Below are 13,041 nucleotides of genomic sequence, written 5' to 3' on the forward strand. Positions count from 1 at the left end.
CTCTTTCCATAGTTTGGCTATTGCTGATACGGCTGCTATAAACAATGGGGTGCGTGTATCCATTCGAATATATATTTTTGTATCCTTTGGGTAAATACCTAATAGTGAAAGTGCTGGATCATAGGGTAGTTCTATTTTTAGTTTCTTGAGGAACCACCATACTGTTCTCCAGAGTAGCTGTACCAGTTTGTACTCCCACCAACAGTGCAAGAGGGTTCCTCTTTCTCTGAATCCTCACCAAAACCTGTTGTTCGTGTGTTGTTAATTTTGGCCATTCTTACAGGTGCAAGGTGGTATTTCATTATGGTTTTGATGTGTATTTCCCTGATGATAAGTGATGCCAAGCATCTTTTCATGTATCTGTTAGCCATCTGGATGTCTTCTTTGGAAAAGTTTTTATTCATTTCTTCTGCCCATTTCTTAACTGGTTTATTTGTTTTTTGGGTGTTGAGTTTGATAAATTTTTTATAGATTTTGGATACTAACCCTTTATCAGATATGTGGTTTACAAATATCTTCTCCCTTTCTGTAGGTTGCCTTTTACTTTTGTTGATTGTTTCCTTCACTGTGCAGAAGGTTTTTATCTTAATGAAGTCCCAATATTTCATGTTTGCTTTTGTTTCCCTTGCCTTCGGTGGCGTAGCAAGTAAAAAGTTACTCTAGCCAAGGTCAAAGAGGTTGCTGCCTGTGTTCTCCTCTAGGATTTTGATGGTTTCCAGTCTCACATTTAGGTCTTTCAGCCATTTTGAATTTATTTTTGTGTATGGTTTAAGAAGGTGGTCCAATTTCATTCTTTTGCATGTTGCTGTCCAGTTTCCCAACACCATTTGTTGAAGAGACTGTCTTTTTTCCATTGGATAGTCTTTCCTGCTTTGTCAAAGATTAGTTGACCATATAGTTGTGAACTTTCTTTCTTTCTTTCTTTCTTTCTTTCTTTCTTTCTTTCCTTCTTAGTAATTTCCACACCCAACGCGGGGGGTTGAACTCACAACCCCGAGATCAAGAGTTGTATGCTCTTCTGACTGAGCCAGCCAGGTGCCCCTGACATTTTCATTTTTAATAGTCAAAGTGATGTACATTCACTGTAAAAAAAAATTAAATAATGCAGAAGAGTGACAATTAGAAAGTGAAATATTTCTTCCCCTGCCCAACTTTAACATCTTCAGAGTACTGCTTAAAAATTATTTCTATCTCATACTCTTCTATTCATAGATGCTTATGTTCAGAGCAAGCCCACTGTCTCGTTAAATAAAACACTTCCCATCTCTACTCTCATGCTCCTTCCCTGCATTGCCACTCACTCTAATGTGTTTATTATATGTTCTTACTTATGCAAGTATCCTTGGAAATATCGGTTTTTTGTGTGTGGGTTTTTAATTTTTGGAAGTGGTATTGTGCTATAAGTCTTCTTTTTACTTGGCACTTCTTGACGTCTCTGCATGTTTCTGAGTGATATTATACCCTAATAAACATGAGACACATTTAACTCATGTTTCCTTAAACAAGGACATCTAGGTTGCCTCTAAGTCTGTCACAATAAACAGGGTAGTGCGTATGCTATCTTAAGTACTTGAGCGAGAATCACGCTTCTACATATACCCAGGTCTGGGGCATTATACGTGATGAAAGGACATATTCTTATTTAACTTAAGCACAAACATTACGTTTTCTGGAACAGATATGCCAGTTCATATTCTCTCTGCTCTCCTTATGGACAAGAATTTTCATCTCTCCATATCCTTTGCTAATACTAGGTACCATCAAACTTTCTAATTTTTGCTCATCTGGTGGGTCTAAAGTAATATCTCATTACAGTTTTAGTTTACATTTCTTCTTGTTTCTATAATTACTAGGGAGTTTGACCTTTTGTCCATGTAATGATTTGATATCTGGTGCTCTGTTAAGTGAGTGGTCTATTCATCATTGGCTCATTTTTCTCTTGGGTTTTCTGACTTTTTCTTGTTGACCTGCAGGAACTCTTTGAATATTCTAGATATTAATCTCTTATACTGACAAGATGTTGCAATCTCTCCTGGTCTGTCATCCATTTACTTTGGTATCTTCTGCTGAACACAAGTACTTAATTTAATATAGTGAAATCTGTATAATTTCCTCCCTATTTCTAGGCTCTAAAGATATTTTCCAACCTTTTTTTCTATTTAGCTTCTAATTTTACATTGCTACTATTAACAGATATTTTTCTATGTATTTATCAACACATACATAATTTGGTAACAAAAATAAGATAAAACAATGTATATTGTTAGGTAACTCTCTTCCTCCAACAAAATGTATGGACTTTCTCCTATATTTCTATCCAGATCTTTCTCACTTTTTATTGATTTTATTTTATTTTTTAATGTTTATTTATTTTTTGGGGGGGGGACAGAGAGAGAGAGCAAGTGGGGGAGGGGCAGAGAGAGACGAGACCCAGAATCTGAAGGAGGCACCAGGTTCTGAGCTTTCAGCACAGAGCCTGATGCAGGGCTTGAACTCATGGACCTCGAGATCATGAACTGAACCGAAGTCTGACGCTTAACTGAGCCACCCAGGTGCCCCAGATCTTTCTCCCTTTTTAATGGCTGCATAACATTCTCTTCTATGAATATACCATACTTATTTAACAATTTCTTTATTGATGGAAAATTGACAATATTCCAAAACAAAAAAAAAATGCTTAGTGCTTGTTCAAGTATTTTTTAGGCTAGATTACCTTAAGTAGGATTGCCAGTTCAATGAATACATTGATTTAACTTTGGCTTACTGAGAAATTACTTCACAAAAATGTTGTAATGTTTTTTATGCCCACCACCAGTGTTCAGACATGATTTCTAATGGAGACAGTATAGCATAGGATTAAAGAGAGTCTGTAGTAACAACAGAGAAATCTGATTTCAATCTTATCTCTGCCACTTAGCTGTGTGACTTTCCAGTTTCCTCATCTGTAAAGGTGGATCTAATATGTACACGATAGGGCTGTGGGGAGAATTCAATCCATGTTGCATGTAGAGCCCTCATACAGTACCACGCACCAAGTCTCTACTCTAGGATATTTATAAGTATTGTTATTTATAATATTATAATACTAGATGATACTTCTATACCCAATTTTGAACACATCTTCACTATTTCCTCAAATAATTTAGTTTTTATTCAGTTGACAGTCTCAGTTAGTCCTGGTTCAATCCATTCCACCCTCTTATTCTTCTTTCCAATCTCCTCAGACTTCGGAAGAATGGGGACTTGGAAGATTTAATAATGTGCACCTCACGCCTGCTTGCTCCTCTGGTCAGTCTAAACCTGATGAGAGAAAACCCACCATTACTCCTCATCAGCCTCGTTGTGTTGCGTCTTACTCTGTGGGTCAAAAATCAAGGGCAGAAAGAGGGTCTGGTGTGTGAGAGACCCTCCCAGAAAGAACAGAAGCCAGGGGCATGGGCAGTGGCTCTCCAGTTACCATTCGTGCTATAGTAAACATTGAAAATGGGTAATGGTTAGAGCCCTCACTGGAAGGGGAGCCTTTCACAGATGCAGAAATGAGGAAAGTGTGGGAGAGGAGGTATGGAAAAGAAAGGGTGAGGTTTTTGGACTTATTTTTCTCTCCTACATTCTGAACTTTCACTTCCCAATGGGAACTGAGGTCCCCCCAAATTCTTGCTTCCCATCCCATAATTTTTTTAAGTTTATTTATTTATTTTGAGAGACAGAGGGGGAGAGAGAGAATCCCAAGCAGGCTCTGAGCTGTCAGTGCAGAGCCCCATTTGGGGCTTGATCTCATGAACCGTGAGATCATGACCTCAGCCGAAATCAAGAGTCAGACACTCAACCAACTGAACCACCCTGGCAGCCATCCCCCATCCCGTTATTTGAAATAATAAGGTTTATGGAACCAAGAATAGAAGATCAACAGCTCTCCTGGAGGGAGTCTATTTTTCAGTAATAGCACAGAGAGGAAGGGTTGGTCTGTCACACCACACCAGTGTCTTAATCATTGAAAATTTCAAACTAGTATGTGAGTAGAAATAATGAGTTCAGTGTTTTCACAGAAGCAACCGAATTGTGTCCTGGCTTAAGTTTATAGAAAACATTAAAAAAAAAAAATCTGTAATCCTATAGAACAAACATGGAACAATTAAATATTCCCTAAAATCACACATAGGGCAGAGATAATGATATAAGATTCTTAGCTGGAGTCGCTTTGAGGCAGGGCTAATTTTACAACTGAGGAGAAGGTAAGAATCTTAAATGTACCCTTACGCACATGGCTTCTTATAAGAATCTTTTAAATGAATAAGCAACAATTTTGTTCTTCAAATCATTATTTGATTCTGTTCTAGGGACAGATATTAAGGAATTTTTCTTTGGCCTGATATAATAGTTAAAGCCAGTGGGCTTATTTGGTTGAATTTGGCATTGGGAGGCTGAGTCCCTGTAAGGGCCAAGGACCTCTCCATTAACAAGTCTGATCCCAACTTTAAATAGGTCTTGTCCCTGCATTTGCAAGGTGATTGTGAGTATTGAGGTGGTGGTGTATGTGGCAGTGCTATACAAATGGCTTGGTCTCTCTGTGATTCTCTATAGCTGGTGATGATCACCAAGAGAATCCTGTGAATGCCCCAGGATCAACTTCCTTCCCCTGACAAAAGAACAGCCCAAAGCTCTGCAGACATCTCAAGTATCATCTTGGTGTTAAAAAAAAAAAAAAAGTGCTTTATAACAGAGAGCCCGTAGGTAATTTATCCAATATGCACATTTGAAGTTCGTGTAACAGCTTCCTGATACTTCACACAGAACAGTTCTTGAGCCTTAAAAAGACCAGACTATGTATCCTACCCAGATCCCCTTCAATCTCAACCAAAGTTCCATGGCAAGCTCAAGTTTCAGACTGGGGAGCCAGCGTGAAGTCGTTAAAACGCTTCAAACCTGGGCTATTTGTGGTGCTCTACAGGAAGACAGGGGTCAAGACGCACACTTAATGTGACAGGCTCGTTTGAAATGCTAGCATATTTCAGGAGCTTCTGCCAAAAAGAGCACTTCAGGAAAAGATTTAATGCGATATTCAAGATGGTAAGGTTCTCCCTGCCTGAAGTGCAGCCTATTAGCGTGAAGGCGCGAGTAAGGGGAAACAGGGCATTTAAATGCTTTTCAGCTCAGTTGTGCATTAATGGCTTCTCACTTTACTAGCACAGGACTGGCAGTGACGTGGAACTTCTAAGTTTCCTCCTCCTGCAACATCAAGATAAAGTGAAAGTAAACAGGCGCTTGGAAAGTTACTAGTGTTTTTCCTCATCAAAGCACATGAAAAAGGGTGGCAGAAAATTTATTACATTTCTTTTGTTTTCAGTAATGGGTGTACTTACAGCATTTCATAGCAGGAGCTTCTAGAAGTGTTTTCTTTTCTTTTCTTTTCTTTTCTTTTCTTTTTTAAAAATTTTTAATGTTTATTTTTGAGAGAGACAGAGTGCAAGCGGGGGAGGGGCAGAGAGAGAGAGAGAGGGAGACACAGAATCCAAGGCAGGCTCCAGGCTCTGAGCTGTCAGCACAGAGCCCGATGCGGGGCTCAAACCCACAGTCCATGAGTTCATGACCTGAGCTGAAGCCGGATGCCCAACCAACTGAACCACCCAGGCACCCCTAGAAAGTGTTTTCTCTATTACTCTCTTAGAGCACAAACTTTTTATATTTGTCTTTTCCTCTTATGGTTACTCTAAAAGGCAGAGGCATCTGAAAAGGCTTTGTGATCCATCTTAATTTACATTTCTAGGAGAGAGATAATTTATTCTTTAACTGAAATTAGACATTGACCCCCAGGTCTATGCCTCTGAGGCTGTAACTGGTGCTTTTCCAGAGACGAACGAGGCCACTTCCTATGGTGCTCTTCCTGCCTTCAAATTTAAATACTCTTACCAGTATTTTCCTGTTGAGGGCGTTTTATTTAGAACAGTGGTAAACTGCCCTAAGAGAAGAGATTATTTACCTTGCAATAGGGTCTAAATTCAAACATGTCTATTTCCGATTTCTTGAAAATGAAACAGGCTGAAGCGAGGACATTACAACGGTTAATACAAACTGCTGACTTCAGTGTTTGTCTCCATTTCTTTCATAACTCTGTTTCTCAAGGTTAGCTGGCACACTCATTTACACTGGATTTGATTGTTGGGTGGATAATGATGTTTTTACATGGAAGGTTTCAAAGGCTGGAATCTATGAAGGAAAATGTTTGATAAATCACAATGGGAGCTCAATGAGTGAAGGGATTTGCTTTTCCTCGCTGTTGTATCCCTGGTGCCAAGAACAAAGCCTTGCTTGTAATGAATGCTCAATAAATATTTGTTGCATAACTGGCAGAAATATTTTGCTTATCTAGAACTAAACTATTCTCAAATACATACTTTCAAAACCATTTACCAATGACTGCCACTTACACCTTATTTTGAGGCTAGCATTATCGTTCCTTCTTTAAAAGGTGTTGGTGTTGGCACGTTTATTTCACTTTGCTTTTTGAGAAAAAGAACATATTGAAAAGAACAACATAGGAGATGAAAATTTCGATGTATAGCCCATTTAGCCAAAGGGTGATTTACTAAACATTTATTAAGCAACTAAAATATTAAGACAAAGCATGTATTGTTACAAGGGAGACCATGCTGAGATGAATCAAATCAAGATGCTTGCGATGACTCTAATAGGGAGATTGGCCATGAACAGTATTTATCTGTATTATAAAGAAAAGGCCATTCAGAAGAAAGGGGACCAAGGAGTGACTTCAGGAAGGCCTGCAGGGAGAGAAAGGACTGTGTCAAATGCATATCGGTATACCCTTATTGCCTAGGAAAGAGTAGATATCCCTGTTTGCTGAATGAATGAATGAATGACCTCTTCCTCAAAACTGAGGCTGAGTCCTTGAGTTTAAAATATAGAAAAAATTCAAAATAAATAATATGATGTTTCAGTGGATCGGAGGAAGAGACCACATCTAGGTCAGGGAGAATGTAGGAAGTCAAGGGTCATGAAGGAGGTGGAGACGAAGAGTGACTTTCCAGGTCCAAGGAATGAAATTGGTAAAGGTATGGAGGGGAGGAAAAATGGAGAGCAGATGGGGGAAGGGTTAAGTAGTTGTAGCTGGATGTAGCTGGTGGATGTGTGCTGGGAGATGGAGCAGGTGGGCCTAGGAGTTAGGAGGGTGGGCTGCTGGGTGGTTTACTGGGCAGCTAGTAAGGGGAGCCAGGGGCTTCAGCTGGGGGGAGCATCCTGATCAGGCAGATGAGATGTGTTGGGACCAATGACCCAGCATGGGTGGAAGTTGGGCAGAAGATCAGATTCAAGGCCACTTAAACTTTTTTATTTCAGGTGGAAACAAAAGTCACAGAGATCTTATTTAGAAGATGGGAGAGGGATTTAAATTCCAGAGACTTGAAAAACTGGAATGGAAAAGACATGTGGTTAATTATACACTGGTATGGGGGTAGGGTGGGAGAGGACAGAGGAGGAAGAATGCTCCTAACAAGAATAAGAAAGTGGTGGATTTTGTTGGAGACGGGGGTAAGGGTGAGAGGTTGGATTTACAAAAGTCCTAAGTGAGAGAAGAGAGCCAGTGGGGATGTCCGGTGAGCAGTTAAAAACCTGGTGGTGATTACACAGTAGTTTGAGCAACGGGTGTTTCGTTTCTTGTTTCTTTAAAGTGATGTTTTTATTTGAACAGTTATACTGCCACATTTGGTAAAGGGAAAACTAATTCTCTGTCCTACCCCTGGTTGCCTATTTTTCTCGCTTCAGAGGTAACCTGTCTCCAGTTTCTTGAGTATCATTGTAAAGATATTCTGTATGTATGTTTTTTTTTTTTTGTTTCCAGAGAATTTTATGGGTTTTTTTTTATGTTTATTTATTTTTTGAGGGAGAGAGGAAGAGAGAGAGTGCGTGAGCAGGGGAGGGGCAGAGAGAGAGACAGAGGGGTACAGAGGATCCAGAGAGGGCTCTGCACTGACAGCAGGGAGCCTGATGTGGGGCTCAAAGTCATTAACCGTGAGATCATGACCTGAGTTGAAGTCGGACGTTCAACCAACTGAGTCACCCAGCACCCCCTGTATTTTTGTTTTTAAAGGCTAGAGAAGACTTGAGTGTTCTTGAGACAGAAGGAAAAGAACAAGAAGAGAGGTAGAGATTGAAGAAGCAGAAATTACAGAGGAATTACTGAAGCAAGGTCTTAGAGGAGGCAGGAGAGGATACAGTCTGTGGTGTAGGCATACCCTTTGGGGAGAAGAGCGGGTCCTTTGCAGAACTAGGAAGGGCAGGTTGAGGGCAACAAAGATTTCTAATGCTGGATCTCTCAGAGGGCCTTGGCTTGGTGATGGCACAGAGGCACCTAGAGGTAGACTGGTGGCTTGAGGAAGATGGTAGAGATGTAAAAATAGCCACTCTGGACACTAGAAGCTACCACAGAACTGCCAGATCCAAAAATCCATCCAAAAATGTTTAATTTTGATGATTTATAAAAGAAATATCACCATAGCAACTTAAAGCTATTTACAAATTTAAAAATAAATGTATCCACATCATATTACATCAAACAGTTTCAGTTAAAATGTTACAGGTAGTGTTGAACAAACATAAAAAAAACATAAATGAAGTTCTAAATCACATAAATGCCCTCGAAGCATGCTCAAAAACCACTGGAAGATGGTCAGGTAAAAACTGGAAAATGTGATTCAGGAGCCGGAAGTAAGGATGATTACACCACCGGTTGTAGGCCAGAAGCTTACATGTAGTCAAGTGGAAAAAAATGTGAGAATTAAAAAAAACTTTTTAAGAAATTATTCTTGTGGAAGCCCATAGAACACAGGAGTTGGAAATTTCTATTTTAATCCATGAGAAGGTAGTTCTAATCAAGGGTGATATTATTTGTGGTTAAGTGGGCATCACACCGTCTTTTTGCAGGTTACATGCCAAGCCGTATTCCAGTGAGCTGGGGAGGGGGAAGTGTGAGGATGCGTCAGACCACAGCGGCGGGTCTTGCTGCCTGGGTCTACTCAGCTTTATCTACACGTTAAGAGCCCCCGGGGGGAAGAACGCCATCTGAAGGGTTGGCGCTGACCCTGGTCTTGGGCGCTGCCTCTGATAAATGCTGGGCACTGTCCCTGAAGCCAGGGAGGGAATGCTCAGCGGCTGCCTGGGCATGCTTCCCTCAGCCTGGTTGCCAGGCCAAATTATACAGCGGTTGGCAGCTCCGTGGAGATGCTGCAGTTTGAGACCTAAGTGTCCGGGATTGCTGCCGACAAATCATTCTTATGAGGAAAGTGGTCAAAAACAGGTGTTTGCCACGACCTGAGAATTATTACCTAGTTTAATTAAGCAAAGGTATAGAGGGGTCCACTTCAGCTCATTCCTTTATGTATGGCCCTTAAGAATAAGCGCAACTCCCCTCCTTTATATCACCTGATTTACAGCCAGATGCGTGACCCTCAAGTGTAAGTTCCAGGATACGTGTTATTAATAATTAAAAATAGTTAATTTTACTAATCTGGCAACTTGTGACATTTCATGATTACAAGCCTTAAAAATTTAATACAAGTACAATTTTTTCTTATACATACAATGCATACACATTAAAATATCAAAGGCACTTTTAGGTTACATGATCAACAAAAATACATTAATAGAGACAGGATTATTTATTGGTTGCTTCAGTTTCTGTGTCCATGTTGATCATTGAGAGCCCAGCTTTGCACTTCACCTTTGCCGAATAGCGTGAAGAAAATGGCACCAAACACATTAATAGCAGCAGCGATATAGAAAACGGTTTGCCATTCGCTAATCGTGTTCTATAGAAAGGAAAACATGCAGATGAAAAAGAACTTTGTTTACAGTCCACTTTATAGAAAAGGTGGTGTCACAAGACTGTTACAACACTAGTGCTAATCATAAAAGCCCCATGCTGGAAACACCCCAAATGTCCACAGCAAAAATGTGGTCTATTTGTTCAACAGAATACTATACATGATGAAAATGAATGAGCTACAACAACATCGATGCACCTCACTAACAAAATGTTAAGCGGAAGAAGCCAGACATAAAAGAGCACGTATTGAGGGACTGTTTTATATAACATTCAATTATATAAAAGCTCAAAATCACACACACAAAACTATAATCTATAGTGTTAAAAGTCAGAGTAGAGGCTCCTCTTGGTAGGGAGATGGGGGAATGGCAGCGAAGAGTACCTGGAGGCTTTGCACGAGAGGTAACGTTCTGTTTCTTGACTGGGAGCTGGTTACACCAGCTTTGTGAAAATTCATCCAACTGTATGCTTAGGATTTGTGTATTTTTTAAATACTGTAATGCTTCAATAAAAAGCTTACTCAAAATAAAACGTGTGGCATGTCTTTCCACATGCATTGCTAGGAAAGTACTCATCTCCCAAGTTCTCAGGTGGAGGTATAAAGGGCAGATCAAGTAAGGATGGGTTAAGATGAACTTTGAAGTTCAAGTTTGAGGCCTGGCACACACAGTTCTTGAATGGCACACAAAACAGGACACGTGTGGGATTTGCCAGTTAAGAGATCAACAAAACACAATTGTTCAGTGTATAATCCAGTGGTATAAAAACATTAGGCAGTTAGCTAATTTCTGGGTCATGTGCCTACCTTACAACCACTTTTTGGATTTTGCAATGTCAGTCTAACCAGAATGCTACATTTGCAGCATTTAAAAAAGAAAAAACAAGTGGTGGAACTGGTAACGGGAAAGAAAAAAGAAAGGCACTAGGAGGCTAGTATGAGGTCATTCATTTAGGAAAAAAGGAAAATCATGGAGAAAGAAAGCACTCTGCTGTTAAGTTATACTTATCTGAGATTCATGTATTTGGGGAAGAAAAATCTTAGGAATTCGTTGTAAAATTTAGTAACTATTTAGTATGTGAACAATGTGGTTTTTATTTGTACTTGACTCATTCCACAAAGTTTTTGAGGCAGTGCAGTACTTTTTAATTGTGAGCAATTACAATTGTAAAGGCAAATATGTGTTTTTCCTCTTAAAAAATATCCTTTTAATAACATTAAACAAATGCTATGATAGCATATCCAAAATTCAGTTCAGTTCCCACTTTACATTCAAGACTTTAATTGAAGAATCCGGATTTCCCTAGCAGAAATGCTACAATTATCCATAATAAGTAAAATTAATACATGGTAGTATGTTGACTTAAGTTTGTGTGTGCCACAATGCTCCATGAAGATAAGGTTAAACGTTTCTGATGTGTCCATATATATTATATATTTTTTGATGTGTCTATAACGAGACACAGAATTTTTTTTTTTTTATTTATTTTTTTTTTATTTTTATTTATTTATTTTTTTTATGAAATTTATTGACAAATTGGTTTCCATACAACACCCAGTGCTCATCCCAAAAGGTGCCCTCCTCAATACCCATCACCCACCCTCTCCTCCCTCCCACCCCCCATCAACCCTCAGTTTGTTCTCAGTTTTTAAGTCTCTTATGCTTTGGCACGAGACACAGAATTTTAGGGGAAAAAAAAAACTTTCCCAACATCCCTATTAAAAAAAATTTTTTTTCAACATTTATTTATTTTTTGAGAGAGGGAGGGAGGGTGGGAGAGGGAGGGGGGGTAGAGAGAGAGAGAGAGAGAGACAGGAGTATAAGCAGGGGAGGGTCAGGGAGAGAGGGAGACGCAATCTGAAGCAGGCACAGGCTCCGAGCTGTCAGCACACAGCCCAACATGGGGCTTGAACCACTTATTGTGAGATCATGACCTGAGCTAAAGTCGGACACTTAACTGACTGAGCCACCCAGGTGCCCCTCAACATCCCTTCCTATTAAATGAGGGAAAACAGTAATGAGGAGGCACCGATTCATTCATGTAGGGAATTAGAAATGGTGGGATCAGACAAGAAATAGGAACACTGTGGTGAACACATATGTCTGAAATCAGTATATTTGGCAATAAAAAAGTTTGTAAGCATATCCTGAAATTTTAAGGATTAGATAGTGTTAATTTGATTACAGAGACAAAGAATTAAGTCTCTTTTACACATTTAGAGTCAGCGTCTTGAAGAATATATTTCATCAGGTGTTACATTGTTTTAAACAGTAGAAAACTGGAGTTGGAGGTCACTGATTTTTATTTCTTGCATGTGTGGGCAACTTTTACAGGGCCGAGTCTCTGCTTACTGGTGTGGCGCCATGCTGCCTCCCTGCTCGAGGCCAGACCAGCCTTGGGCCCCTGGAGGACTCAGTGCCCTTCCTGCACCCCATCCACTCCTCTAGGGCTCCTTCTCCACAGACTGCGTGTTCTCTCCCCTGTACCCACAGCACTCTGCACACATTTTTTTTTTCTGCAGCATTTGCCATACTGTACTTTATTTGATTACATATAATCTCTAAATGATGAGTTTCTCAAGCATAGAAGCTTGTCATTTTGCCTTTGGATCCTCAGTATCTGGCATATTAATAAGCACTCAAAAATGCCTACTTAGGGGCACCTGGGTGGCTCAGTCGGTTGAGTGTTCGACTTTAGCTCAGGTCATGATCTCACAGTAAGTCGTTCAAGCCCCGTGTCGGGCTCTGTGCTGACAGCTCAGAGCCTGGAGCCTGCTTCGGATTCTGTGTCTCCCCTCTCTCTGCTCCTCCTCCACTCATACTCCGTCTATGTCTCTCTCTCAAAAATAAACATTAGAAAAATTTTAATAAAAAAAATCTTAACAGGGGCGCCTGGGTGGCTCAGTTGGTTGAGTGTCTGACTTCAGCTCAGGTCATGATCTCATGGCTCGTGAGTTTGAGCCCCATATCGGGCTCTCTGCTGACAGCTCAGAGCTGGGAGCCCGCTTCGGATTCTGTGTCTCCCCCTCTCTCTGCCCTTCTTCTCTTGCACTCTTTCTCTTTCTCTTTCTCAAAAAATGAATAAACATTAAAAAAAAAAAAGAAATGCCTGTTCAATCCATGTTTGACTATTTCAGGGCTCACTAACTCATAAGGTAGCCCATTCCATATAGTAGACAGCGTTAAGCAGGAAGTTTTCCTGTTGTG

The 13,041-nt window shown here is 40.1% G+C and overlaps 1 protein-coding gene across 3 annotated transcripts in view; it reads right to left on the reverse strand.

Moving 5' to 3' along the window:
• Positions 1 to 8,456: 8,456 nt before the first annotated feature.
• SLC17A5 (solute carrier family 17 member 5) overlaps positions 8,457 to 13,041 on the reverse strand; it is a 50,022-nt gene continuing 45,437 nt past the window's right edge. For all 3 annotated transcript variants that reach the window (XM_047860016.1, XM_047860014.1, XM_047860017.1), the window contains one exon: positions 8,457 to 9,818. In XM_047860016.1, coding sequence (XP_047715972.1) covers positions 9,665 to 9,818 — 154 coding nt within the window. In that variant the 3' untranslated portion in view covers positions 8,457 to 9,664. The remainder of the gene's footprint in view (positions 9,819 to 13,041) is intronic.

This window comes from Prionailurus viverrinus, chromosome B2 (genome assembly GCF_022837055.1).
Source record: "Prionailurus viverrinus isolate Anna chromosome B2, UM_Priviv_1.0, whole genome shotgun sequence".
NCBI classification, from domain to species: Eukaryota; Metazoa; Chordata; class Mammalia; order Carnivora; family Felidae; genus Prionailurus; species Prionailurus viverrinus.